The sequence below is a fragment of the Pseudopodoces humilis genome, chromosome 2 (genome assembly GCF_049639895.1).
Source record: "Pseudopodoces humilis isolate 2021_Gansu_Grassland_sample_001 chromosome 2, ASM4963989v1, whole genome shotgun sequence".
Taxonomy (NCBI): domain Eukaryota; kingdom Metazoa; phylum Chordata; class Aves; order Passeriformes; family Paridae; genus Pseudopodoces; species Pseudopodoces humilis.
Window position 1 is genome coordinate 103,993,994 of NC_142201.1, and position 14,122 is coordinate 104,008,115.

Sequence of the window (14,122 nt, forward strand, 5' to 3'; positions counted from 1 at the left end):
ACTGGAAATGCTAGTCTGGGATATTGGAAAAATGTCTTACAAATGTGATTTTGCTAGTTAAATTATGAGCTGTCTATAATTTCTTAAATAGCAGGAACTGCATATCTATTGGGTGAACTGAAAGTCTGCTGTTTGTTCAGTCTCCAGTTAGGTTTTGCAGTTGAGGGTTTCATTCATTCAAAGAATTCCTTAAAAATCAAAAACAAATATTCAGGAGCAAACAGCAATTGGTTCTGTTGTGCTTTAACATATTAGAAGCTGTGTTCTCTGATATCATTATCTTTTGCAGCAGTAATACTTTATGGTAAGCAAAGGATCTTAAAGTCTGTTGTTACTGTTCCCGTAAAATCTTTGTGGTGAATAAATATATTTGTAGTTTGCAAACAAAGAAAAACTTAAACAACTGCAAAAGTGGAATTAATATTCTGGATGCATGCAGTTCAGTGAACATTTTAATAACATTTTAATATTCCCCTATTTTCCCTATACTGCCTACAGTTTGTCCTTAGGCACATTTTGAAAGGCTGAAGAGCTGATTTCTCATGGTGTGCTTCACTTGGGGAGTGTCTCACCAGGTTACAGCATTGCTGCTGTGGATTCTGCTGCTGCTTTAGTTTTGTCTAGGTAAACATGGCTTAGTGAGCTGTAACTGGTGGGTGCTTCTGGAGGTTCTGCATTGGGTGGTTTATTTCTCATGGTACAGAAATGTGGGAGAAGATAGCAGAAATGATAAAAAAAAAAGTGGATTTAGAGTGGTTGTGGTCAGGAAAGCACATTAATTTATCAATTTATTTTGTCATAGTAATTAAATATAATATTTAGGTGTAGAGATTAGTAGAACTTCACAGTTGCTTCAGCCCTTACTGGGAAATAAGAAATCTCTATGACTTCTCCTTTCTCTTTTGTCTTTTGTTTTAACTTTCTTTTATTTTTCCTTATGTTTCCTTTACTTTTCCTTTTCCTTTCTTTCCTTGCTCTGGTAATTTCTTAAATATTTAATTTCAAGAAAAAATATTAACATTTCAGTGGGTCCTGGGAAGTTCTTTTGTACAGTCTGTATATATTTAGAATATAGCTTACAGTAAATAAGCTAATAAATATATATGTATATTTATATTACATTTATATATTTGTATATACTACATTTTATATAATATACATTTATATAAATGTATATAAATAAATTATAGAAATATATTTATTATATATAATATGTATAATAAATATATATTATGTATATATACATAAATTATATAAATATATAAAAATTATACAAGTGTACATTTATATAAATGTATATAATAAATATATACAGTCTGTATATATTTAGAATGATTGCCTTAGTGTCCTGCTGAGCACTATTTTCCATTGCTGGTTTGGATTTGGCATGACTGCACCTCTGATGGACATTGTTGTGAGAGATTTTAACACTGTAATACCTGTCACAGCACTAGATCAAATGTTACAGATTTTAACCTGTTACAGCACTAGATCAAATGAGGCCTTTTAAAAGGATTGCTGATGTCCTGTTCTGATGTGTTAAGTGCTTTCCAGATTTCCTTCTCTTTAAAGAAGCTTTTTTGCAGCAACCCAATTTCATTAAATTTATCAGGATTTCCCTAGCACTGGGTAATTAAAATAAAATAAAAAATGCAAAAGGTGATAAAACACTTCTTAGAACAGTTAGGGTATATAAACTGTACTGGCTACAAGTGTCATCTCCTGCAAGAGGCTTTTGGAGTACCTGAGGGATTTGCATAAATGCATTGTATTTTTTGAATTACCCAAAGATGTAGTGAGTAAAGTTTTACTAATTATTGGCTTAATGGTGCATTTGTTTGGGACTCTATCTTAAAGGTGACCTGCAAGCCTTGCTTTTACCAGATAGTCAGAAATCCTGACAGAATTTCAGTTTTATTGTCTTAAATGGAATACAGAGCGTATCAAGTGCTAGTTGTTCCATTTTAATAACAGCACAGTGTCAGCTTCATTACCATTTGAAACATGAAAATCTGGTTGCAGATAACGAGTTTACTCTTGGTAGCTGGAAAAATATATTCTGCAGATAAAGTGCATTCCCAAATGTTTGAGGAAATTAATCTAGTTGTATTGCTCTTACTGTTGCTGGATACTTGATATTTTCACTGGAAATCTTGTTTTGGTTTTTGGTTTTGTTTTTTTTTAGGGATTTGTTATTTGTGATTTTTATTCTGGCTTTGGGTTGAAACTCTGCAAAAGCCCACCCAGAGGTACAGAGGTTTTTGAAGGAATTATGATGATCAGTTATTTTCAGTTAGCTGAATCCACATTTAAGTTGTTTCATGTTTGAAGGAACACTGTTTCTTCTATGGATAATTATGTAAATGTTAATGTGGACAAGTATTTCTGGGAGAAGTAGTGAGACCTCAGTAATAGCTAACAGCTTTGCATTTGATATCTAAATGCATGGATATACATATTTACACTACAATGCGCTGAACAATGCATTGCTGGTTAGATTTTTTGTTTGGATTTGTTTGGGGTGGTTTTTGTTTGTTTGTTTGCTTGTTTTTAAGGTAGCTCCATTTTTATAGTTTTTTTCTATATGACTTAAAACCAAATAAGGGAATATTTGCCCTGGGAGATTAAGGACTGTTAACATTACAGCTATTTAGTAGTTCTTATTCTTTACATTTTTAAGATCTGATTATTTTCAGACTTCTAGTTGCCTGTAGGTTTTGAATTAAAAACCTGCCTCTGGGAAATAAATCATAAAATATTCATTTACTTTAAGGAGGCAAGGATTTCATCTGTGTACATCCCTTTTAAACTTGTAAATACAAGTTTTCAATGGAGTTTTACCTCCTGAAAGCAAATTGCAGAGTTCAATATGCAGAAGGGCACTTACCTTTGCTCATGTTGAATATTTATGCCAGTTTAGTACTGAGTGAGTGAAGGAGGATTCATGTGTGGTGTAATGATCTCATTATTGAGCTGTGGTGACCGAAATGTTCGTGCTGCCATTGACCAGCCCTATAAGTAAAACTGAAGAGTTCAATCCTGCACAGATGCTGTTACTGTGCATTTAAAAACAGCTTTTTATTCCACACTGCCCCATCCAAGGAGGCATTTAGTAGAGATATTATTCACTCTTGAAGAATAACAAGACTTCAGAGAAGAGCTGGTTTGGTTTGGTTTTGCCATCCTATGTTTCACCTACAGAAAGAATGTAAAGCTGAAAATCCTTGAGGGAAGGGAGGATTCTGATGCCAGGATTTATGTTGCATCAGGAGCATAAGCAACCTTTTCCCCACTCTTATCACATGATTGTTCTAATAACTTGCGGTGTTTTGGTGTTGAAAGAAAAACAGATTTCACCCCTGTTGTGTTACCATACTGGATTTTGCATTGCTGCATAGTCCTGGGCAGCACTAAGAACTTTGTTTCTACTTTCAGCAACATCACCCACCTGCCAAACAAATATGTACTCATATATATGGTGCTGTCTATTCTATTATTTATAAACATATGCAGTGTGAAACTAAACATAGACTTCAGGCCTGCCTTTTCCCATTAGTTCAATTTAAGAGTGATAGACTGTGTGTCCTGTGTATTTATGTTAACAGAAGAAGTAAAATTCAATGGAATTTTTTTTTAATTGTTTAGAGTCACTCAAGTTTTTCCTTTCAGGTTTGCTATTCCTTATTTTTTGCTGCAGAATAATGAAATTCAGTGAAGGCTTGTAGTAGCTGTGCTTATGATAAATAAGCTTAATTTTTTTATAAAACTTTGTCTCAGAATTGTTTTCATGAAGTTCTTTAAATTGGATACCATGTATTTTATCCTTTATTTGATTTTTAGTTTCTTCTGGAATGTGTGTGTTGTTTATATATCCTGAATCTCTGCCTAAGAAAATGCGTGGGGGGTTGGGTTTGGATTTTTTTTTTTAAAGAAAAAAATGGCTTATGCAATTATATCTTAATCCTAAATATTTTCTTTGTTTTTTGTTTTGTGTTTCTGATGTAGGAATTTTATGTGCTTGGTGGAGATGGAAAAGGAGGAAAAGCAAGCTGGCTTCCTGAAGAAAGAAGGCAGCAAATACCTAATGGAACTTTTTTTCTGTGCAACCATGTTTTGAGTGCTCCTCCTAGACATTGTCCATAAATATCCTAGATATCAGCTGATTGCTATGATTGGAAACCTGTCTCATCAAACAGTGTACACTGGGAGAAGCCTGTCTAGGATAATACATTTTCTGTTGTTTCTGAAGGTCTCTAAGAAAACACTGTAGACATCTACCTGTTATTAACTCTGCATCTTGATTGAGCAAAACGAGTCTTTGAAGTGAACAGAAACAGAGCCTTTTTGGAAACTTTTATTGAACATGACTCATGGAGAAGAGCTTGGCTCTGAGATGCACCAGGATTCTGTTGTTCTAACTTACCTAGAGGGATTACTAATGCATCAAGCAGCAGGAGGCTCAGGTACTGCAGTTGACAAAAAGTCCACTGGGCATAGTGGGGAGGATCAAAACTTTAAGATTTCAGGAAATATATTTCCCAGCTGTCAGAGTAATGGTCCAGTTCTTAACACAAGTACATATCGAGGATCTGGCATGCTGCACCTCAAAAAAGCAAGACTGTTGCAGTCTTCAGAAGACTGGAATGCAGCAAAGAGAAGGCGGTTGTCTGATTCCATTGTGGATTTAGATGGAAAAAAGGAAGCTTTGTTGGCTGGCATGGTTGAAAATGTGCCTAAAGGCAAACAGGATAGCACATTACTTGCCTCTTTGCTTCAGTCTTTCAGCTCTAGGCTGCAGAGCGTTGCTCTGTCACAGCAGATAAGACAGAGTCTTAAGGAGCAGGGGTATTCTCTTAGCCATGATTCTTTGCAAGTGGAGAAAGATTTAAGGTGCTATGGTGTTGCATCCAGCCACCTGAAGACTCTGCTGAAGAAGAGCAAAGCGAAAGATCAGAAGCTGGACAACAGCCTGCCTGACATCACTAAGAACCTGCCCAAAGAGAGGTTTATAGAGTCTCCTCATGCGGTGCAGAGCAGCCCTAAGGTGATGAATGAGCCCCTGTCGTGTGCTGCAAGATTGCAAGCTGTTGCAAGCATGGTAGAGAAACGATCCAGTCCTGCTGCTTCGCCCAAGCCCAGCGTAGCGTGCAGCCAGCTGGCTTTGCTCCTTTCCAGTGAAGCCCACTTGCAGCAGTACTCCAGGGAACATGCTTTAAAAGCACAAAATGCCAATCAGATTGCAAGCGAGAGACTTGCAGCGATGGCCAGGTTACAAGAAAGTGCTCAGAAGGAGGTAGGCCAGTTTGGTTTGGCCAAAGGAATGACAAGCCATCTCAATGGTCAAGCAGGATCATCCCCCAAAACAGTTGCTAGCAAAGGCAGTATGGCACCATTTCAGAGTTCGATGGGAATCATGCACTCACCTCCCAAAACCGTGGGATGCAAAAGTACTGTGGAAAGGAGTAACCTGAAAACCTCTCCCAGCAACAGTTTGCTCTTACATCTGCTGAAAAGCCAAAATACCACCAAGCACATGAAAGGACGTGAGCAGAGTGAGAGGGCCAGCATTTTTGAAGACAGCAGCACACCAACAACTGTTGATGAGTATTCAGACAACAATCCCAGTTTTACAGAAGACAGCAGCGATGATGAAAGCTCCCATTCTAACTGTCTTCCTATAGACCTGTCCTTTAAACAGAGAACAGATAAACCAGATGCAGGTCCACCTGCATCACTGGATAACCTGACTCAGTCCTTGCTTCGTAACTGGGATCCAAAAGTTTCCTGTCCAGAGATCAAGGAAGAGAAAGACACTCCGAAAGCTTCGAAGCTGAATCCCCACCAGAAAGTAACGCTACTTCAGCTATTACTTGGGCATAAGAGTGAAGAGCAGGTAGACAAGAGTAATGATCCTCAGGGACCACACAGTACAGCTGATGTGGCAAAATTCACTGTACAGACTGGGAAAAGGACTCCTGTTACTGACAGTCCCAGTGCCAACCGAATGACTCCGTTAAGCACTCCACCCTTGCTGGCTTCTACAAAAGCAGACTCTCCTATAAATCTCTCGCACCAGTCGCTGGCTGTCAAGCGCAGCTCGCCACCCTACGCCTGCAGCATCCAGCCGGACAGACTGATGAATTCCGCATCTAAACACTTGATAGATCTGTCCAAAAGCAAAGAAATACAAGGAGCTAAGCTGAGCAGGACCGATAGTCCCCAGAACTCCTCGGCATTCAGTGCCAGCAAGCTGCTGCAGAACCTGGCTCAGTGTGGCATGCAGAATTCCATGTCGAGTGAGGAACAAAGAGCTGGCAAACAGCTGCTGGCAGGGAATATGGATAAACCTGTGGGCTTGATTGATAGATTGAACAGCCCTCTGCTTACGAATAAATTGAGTATGCATGAAGAAAATAACAAAATATTCACTTGTCAGCCCTCACCCGCTGAACAAGGACTTCCAGGTTCGGAAATAGAAAATCTCCTTGAAAGGCGCACTGTCCTTCAGCTGCTTCTGGGAGCTCCCAATAAAGGTAAAAGTGAAAAGAAAGAGAGGCTGCTTTTAAGAGATGAAAGTTCTCAAGAACAGACAGACAAGGCTTTGAATGAGCAAATATTGACGGTGAAAATAAAAACCGAACCATCTGACGAATCAAATGTTCCTTATAATTCAAATGCACAACAAGCAAGAGAATGCAAGGGTAACAAATTCCAAGGGTTTGTTCATTCACTGCAGAGAAACACAGCTGCTTCTCCAGCATCCGAGGAGGTGAAATCTGAGCCTCTTTCACCTCAAGATTTCTCTTTTTCCAAAAATGGCCTGCTAAGTAGGTTGCTGAGACAGAATCAAGACAATTACCCTGCAGATGAGCTGGACAGGAGTCACCGAAACAATGAACTGACACACCTTGAATCCAAGAGTCTTTGCACAGTACCAAAGAAGAGGAAGCTTCATGCTGAGCCTTTGGAAAGCCCATTAAAAAAGATGAAAAGTAATGTGTCTGATGCTGGAAACAATCACGCTTCTCCTACTGAGGCACTGTATGGACCTTTGCTTAACCAGCAAGAACTGAAGTTCAGCAGAAGTGATGCTGAATTTAAATATGCTGTAAGTCATGGTTCAAATAGTGAAACTGAAAATAGGAGTTGGTCTAGAGATAGTAAAGGCTTTAATGTGTTGAAACAGCTGCTTCTCTCAGAAAACTGTGAGAGAGATCTGTCACAACATAGGAATAACATGCTAACAGAGGGCAAGAAAAAAGGAAACAAAACCAGTGCAACAATCAATAAACCTGAATTCACCATTTCTTCAGTAAGATCCTTGGTGGGAAGCCCTGTGCAACAGAACAATTGTGTAGATCACAGAACATTTCAGTATCCTGTAGCAGTAAAAAGTCCAGCCAGCTCCCCCTTCCCTGAACATTTGGGGAGTACGGTGTCCAGACTGGAGTCTGACCAGTTTAGCATGTGTTCCGTGCCCAGTGAGAAGGGGCCCATCAGATGGGTGATCACGGGCATGGACAAGAATGACTATGAGAAAGACTCTCCAAGACTGACCAAAACCAATCCAATATTGTACTACATGTTACAGAAAGGCGGCAGCTCTGCCAGCAGCCAAGAAGCACACGACAAAGAAATTTGGAATGAACCTTCATTTACCGAGAGTTCGACTCGTGTTACAATCAAAGAGGAGTTGACATCTGACACAGAACTTAAAACTCCTTTTAGTAACTTAAGAAGCCCTTACAACAGCCATATGGGGAGTAACACCTCTCATCAGCATGGTGGTGTGAATGGAGAAGTGCATGGACTTCTGGAAAAAGTGCGAACAATCAAAAAAGAGCCAGAATAAACTGCAGCCTCCTCAGTGAGTTTACAATCAGCGGTTTTGAATCTTTGTTTAAAAAAAAAAAAAGAAAAAAAAAGAAACATGAGTATGAACTTGACTTACTGTATAAATTGAGCATGATTTTAAAAAAAAAAAAGCATGGTCTAATTGAAACATGTTTTCATTTGATAAACTTTTTATTTTTCTGGTGATGTTATTTAAAGTACATGTAGATAAAATTTGCTTTACAGTAGATTGTCACAAGGAAACTAGAAGGGTTGTAATTTGTACATGACGTTTCTGTATGTATCAGATTAAGTTATGAGTACTCTTTGATCAGAGTCTTATTTGGATCTGCAAGCTTTTGGTATAACAAAGTGTAAGCGTACAGCCTAGGTGGTGGTAATGCTGCGTTTCCTCCCTCCCTGTAAAATAATCCTTATTTTTTTTGAAGCCTGAGCATAGAGACAGTGTACTTTTTTTTTTTTTTTTTTTTTTTGGAATGTTTTAATATGTTTTGTGAAATTTTAAGAATAACTTTTAAGAAATGGAGCAGTCCGTCCAAGGTATTAGCTTGTCATATTGGAAAACCTGCGTCAGTGTTAATAATTGAAGTGCACTGAAATGTATTTTTTAGTGCTTCCAAAATTTGTATTGTTATTTTTAAATCTTGTTTGTGGTCCTGCCAGAATAGTGGCGTAAAATCTACTTTTCTTCCTTGCCCTGCTTTCAACAAATGCCTTCCTCAGAATTCTTAGCCATAGTTATGAGTTACTAGTTAGAATTAAGGGTTTTTTCTAGGTTTTTATAAAAAAGGCAGATTTTCATAGGCCGTGCAAGTACTGCATGAGTCCTTTCGTCGGCACATTCCTGTCACTTCCCTGCCTAAAAGGAGAAAGCCAAAATGCCTCTTGGAGTAGTGTGATTGAGAAGGCTTACCACATGTATTCAGCGAGGAAAATGCTGGAAAGCTTGTGAAGGGGATGAGCAGAATTGTCTGTTCAGCACCATCCTGCTTCCCTGTGGAAGAATAACAACTGCACTAAAGCAGCACATCAGACTTTCACTCAAAGTTGCAATAGGATTTTAATGAAAAATGTGTTGGCCTCTTCCTACAGTCAGGGAAAAGAATCTATAATCTGCCAATATTTATTACTCTCTGAACAGCTGATCCATGGTTTAATGCACTACCCTTTCACTGCAGAAAATCTGGCTTTAGAATAATTTTCCAGGTAGCACTGAGGATAAAACTGTGGTTTTGTCATGTTCTGTAATGGATAGTGGGATATGTCTGAGAAATCCTTCCCTGCCCTTTTCCTCAATCCCCACCTGTGCTGTGATTTGTAACATCTGGCAATATCGGCCTGAGATGGGAGGAACTGAAAATTGCAGTCAGAGCTGAGACACTTTAAAAGAATTGCTGGCTGGGGAAGAGTCACATGGCTCTGCTTTCCCTTTAGCACTGTCAGTGTTAACTCCATTTGCAGCCCTTATTTCTCTGGGGGGAGGAAGAGGACAAAATCCAGTTCCTCTAAATTATATGAATTATTGGCAAGCAGAAGTTTTGCTGAACTTTTTACTCCCTTAAAAAAAAAAAGAGTTCTCTGTGGCTTCTTGATTTCACTGATAATCTCTGCTATCAGCAAGCAGCTAAGCAGTTGGCTTGCACAATTAATGAAAGCTACACTCAGGTGTAATTTTGTCTGTTTTCACCATTACGAGCCGATGACATGACAAAACTGCTGTTTCTGTCCATCTCATGTCTGTGTAGACATGAGTGACAGGGCATTTTGCTCTTTTCCATCTGGTTTCGTTTCAGTGATCCTTTTCCCAGACCCCTGGCTTGCTGAGACAGAGCAAGCTGTTGTCCCCCTCTTGTCCCTGTCCCCAGCCTGAGATCTCTTCCTCTTCCCAGTGCAGTTCCTACTGAAAGGGACTTCTCCTGTCTGACAGCTGGAAAATGCACCACTATTCTGTTTTGCCTCCCTCCAGGGCATACCTTCTTCTAGGGAACACAAATATTTGGCAGTATCTGGTATAAAACATTCCCCCTGGTTTTTATGAGAAATAACAGAGCAATTTAAAGATATATTTTTATGTTATTTCAGTGAAGCATAATATATTAATGGGCTGTACAAAGAAGATTTATATTTTAAAACCTTCACACAAATCTAATATCATTTTAAATGTCATTGTCTGAAATATAATATAAAAATAAAATTTTGTTTGTCTTTAATATTGCATTTATAAGTGGCCCAATGACAATTCAGATATCTCATAGAATAATCATTAATGAGATAAAGTATATTTTGGATTGACAATGGAACTGAATTCTTTTTATATGAGTCAACCCAGCAGAAATATTAAAAAGATGGTATTTGTTCCATCCATTAAATGTCTTTTAAAGTCTTAATTGATTATTTTTCTTGAAACAATTTGTATATAGGTAGGAAATATATACAATATAGAATAATAGATGGTCCCCAGACTAAATACAGGGCTAAAATTTGTTTGAAGAGCTCCACAGAAAAATGCAGCATGAGAGGATGTGGAACTACCTGGCTGAAAAAACTTTGCCAAAGTCAAGTTGAGATGAAGAGTGGGGAAGAGATTCTGACCCTAACAAAAAAGTAATATTGGAATCGAGCAACGTGCTGACCTTTGTATTTATTCTAGGGTAGTCTTTTGTTGTAATATATACTTTTGAACATTTAGTTTTGAGAATTTTATAAAACAGTTAAGTTAAAATCTTAACGGTTTGACCAGTTAAAGATCTAGCTTTCTTTTTAGTTGATGTCAATGAAAGGGTATTGCCATTCTCACAGACGTCAGTAAACTCTGATATACAAGAATTTAAGTTTGGGACATGGTGTTCATGGAGGAATCTTCTCTTGTAGACATTGCAATCTCAAACAGCAGGTAGCAAGGCTGAGGCCCTTGAGAGAGGGCAGGACATGCCAAGGGGAATGCTCAGTCAGCTGCTAAGAGGGCAGCTGTCTCCTATATGGAATTCTCCAGGATCACTGGTGTTACCCCTTCCCTAGGGCAGAGAGGTCTTCTTTGGATCTACCCCATCTACATTTAGAGCATTGACACCTTAGGACCAAAGGCTCTTTAATTATTTTTTGTCTTTTAGCATGGGTGAGTAAAAAGGAGTTGCTATTTTTTTCCTTGGGAGCTTTTCCATCAGAAAAGAGGAGTGTGGGAGCTGGGTTTGTTGCCCCAGGAGAGACTGGTAGGGCTGGCCACGTTTTCCCAAGCAGCTGTAAGATCCCTGATTTCCACCAGTCCCTGTAGATGGATTGCAAACCAAGGCCATCTCTTGAGTAGCACTCGGTACTCTCAACAACTCATGTCTCCTCTAGGCCTTTAGACCATAGATTTGAAGCAAAATGGGGTCTTGGCAGATCTCAGCAGCAGCAGCAGCGTGGTGCAGGGTCAGTGGGTGCCGGTGTGTGATCTCACCATCAAAGGAGCAGGGAGGGAGGGGAGAGCACATCTCACATCTACAGCCAGCTGAGACTGCTGGGGGAAAGCTGCCTCCAGCCCTCTGAGCAGTGAGGGAGTTAGGGAATGGTCTCTATGCCACACTTAGAGTTGCAGTTGCAGCCCCTTGGAACTTTAGGCTGAATTAACTTTGGCCCCACATAGCTGGGAAGGGCTGGGGCTGCAGCAGCTGGGTTGTGGAGTGCCTGGTGCCTTGCTCCAGGGGGCATCACCAGCGCCTGGTGGAGCACCCAAACCCGCTGGATTTGGGGATTGACTTGGAATTGCCATGCAGGTATGCCTTTTCTTTCCAGAGGGAAGTGTCTGAGACTCGGACATCCAGGTTTTTAGTGTCTCCTCTGCCAAAGCTTGAGGAAATGTTGGTGGGTAGTGCGTGACCTTAGAATTAAAGGTGGAGAGCTGGAGGGCCACATAACTGATACCACACAGCTGGGCAGCTCAGTTTGAGAAGTTTATATGAGATCAAAAGGGAATTCAGCCATAACTTTTACTTTTCGTAGCCATTTACTCTTAGTGATGTTTTTAAATTTTTAATTTACAAACGTTTTTAAAAGAAAGAAGTGAATGGTTTAAATTTTCCCTGTTAAATGTTGGTGAAAGTATTACAGCTCTCATTGACGTCAGTGACATGATATTACCAGTTTGTTCTCTGCCACATCTTACAGAGGAGTAAACTGGTAAGTATATATTATATATATATTTATATATAATGTAAATATGTTGACTTGTTATGCCTATAATATGTTGAAATTGGTTTTTAAAAGGTGATGTAAATAGTGGTTTCCTTAATGAAAATTACATATTTTGTATTGTTCTAATGCAAAGGAAAAAACCTTTTAATCTTTTTTGTTATGTATATTCCATGTATAAGTGTAAATATGATCACATAGGTTTAAAAACTTTTGCATGTATGTATACAGTTGCAAGTCTGGAAGAATGTATAGAAAAATTCTTTTATTTAAAGTTGTGATTACCTGCTGCATGAAAAGTGCATGGGGGACCCTGTGCATCTGTGCGTTGGCAAAAAAAAAAAAACAAAAACAATGTCTTAACAAGTCAGGTCAGTTCAAAACACAACAGTATTCCACTTCTGGACATGACTTCTGCTGTGGTATTTTAGCTTTGTGAAAGATTGTGCTTCAATTCAAAAGGGTCTGGAAAAAAAAAAAATGCAAACCTACTTTTAAAACATGAAGTGCTCATACAACTATAATAAGTCACATAAGTTCAGGACTCCATTTTGCATAATTGAAATATTGTACCAGGACTATTCTATCCCTGTAAAACAAAGGAGTATTTTCATTGCCATCCATAAGAATTCGGGATTTTACCATAACCAGTTTTATTGTGACGTGTCTTCAGTAATTTAACTGGTCTCATTTTTTTTATTAGAAATTAATTTCCTCATGTGATGTCACAAAACTGTACATACTGCAGTGTGAAGTTTTTTTAAATCTTTCAGTGTTTACTTCCTGCAGAAGATTTGAATAAATGAGAAAAATGCATTGTCTTGATGGTTTTAAAATCTGCTTTATTTCATGTGTACTCTGTGTTATTAGAGTGTTAGTGGGCTCTTTACATCAGTGCTGTTGATACAAATTTCTGACAACAAAAGTACCTCAAGGAACTGAGGCACACACAGCCTTCAGCAAGGCTACTGACTGGAAGCTGAGAGTTGTGCAGCTGGAAGTGAAACAATCTAAATCAGATTAGCAGCTTTACCTCACAAAGCTCTGTATTATGTTTTATTTAAATACCCTTCTGCTTAATAACTTGTAATCAGTGACCATAAACTGGAAGCCTCTAAATGGGAATTCTCATGTGAAAAAAATTTTGAATGTTAAAACATTGTTCAGGTCCCTTGTGCAGGACAGAAAGATCTGTTTTCCCACTAAAATCTCCTTTGGTTCATATCACAAAGAGGACTCTTCAGTTTATTCTGTTTATGTTTTTTAGCAAACATGTAGAATAAGTGAACACAGTTTGCCCATGAAGCCCACATAAAGGTTGAACAGTGCACTTCATATTTTGGAGTTTTTAAGTCAGCTTATGACATTAGTGCAAATGATGGATTGCAGCATTAGTGCAAGTGCTGTTTCTCCAGAAAATTGTTGTTCCAGGGTGTCCAGACAGTGTCTGGAGCTGTACAGTTGCAAGCAAGCACATAGGATAGGTCATGACTGTCTTGGGCAACACTAATAGCTATTTTCATGAATCATCCTACGCTTCCTGGTCTCAGCAATAAATTGTGTGCCTGAGGTTCTTTGGAAGCATTCTGGAAAGCAGAAAATACAATACATAAAGGTAGTTTTAAAAGAGTAATTCTGAGTCCATGCATCTCAGCTAGGGCTTCCTGAACTGTATAACTGAGCATTTTAATTGTTCAGTATCCAAAGTGGAACAGGATGGGGATGCTGTCTCACTTTGGATACATCACCTTGCAGTATGGCTCTAATGCCACCAGTGATGCTCAGCTGTGCTTCAGAGGGAAAGGACCCGGACCCAGCTTCTACACTTCTCTGTAAGTAGGCTTGATGTGAGGGATCAATGGCTGAGCCAAAATGCAGCCACCTGAAAAAGCAATATCCCTGAGGACCCAGTCTAATCTTCTAATGGCAATGCATCTCGGAAATAATTTCTAGAAATACATTGTTTCATCAGTGCTGTGTTTTGGTTTTGAGTCTGCACACCAGGCAGAGCCAACACTCTGCCTCTGTTTCTCCGGTGGTGATGCCCTAGGACAGTTCCAAGGAACACCTGAATATTTCTGACTTTTCTGTTATTACT

At 38.9% G+C, this 14,122-nt stretch overlaps 1 protein-coding gene across 4 annotated transcripts in view; it reads left to right on the forward strand.

Annotated features, from left to right (window-relative positions):
- NRIP1 (nuclear receptor interacting protein 1) overlaps positions 1–12,860 on the forward strand; it is a 96,812-nt gene extending 83,952 nt beyond the window's left edge. For all 4 annotated transcript variants that reach the window (XM_088051398.1, XM_014253566.2, XM_014253568.2 and 1 more), the window contains one exon: positions 4,006–12,860. In XM_088051398.1, the coding sequence (XP_087907524.1) occupies positions 4,364–7,852 (3,489 nt within the window). In that variant the 5' untranslated portion in view covers positions 4,006–4,363 and the 3' untranslated portion in view covers positions 7,853–12,860. The remainder of the gene's footprint in view (positions 1–4,005) is intronic.
- The last annotated feature ends 1,262 nt before the right edge of the window (positions 12,861–14,122 follow it).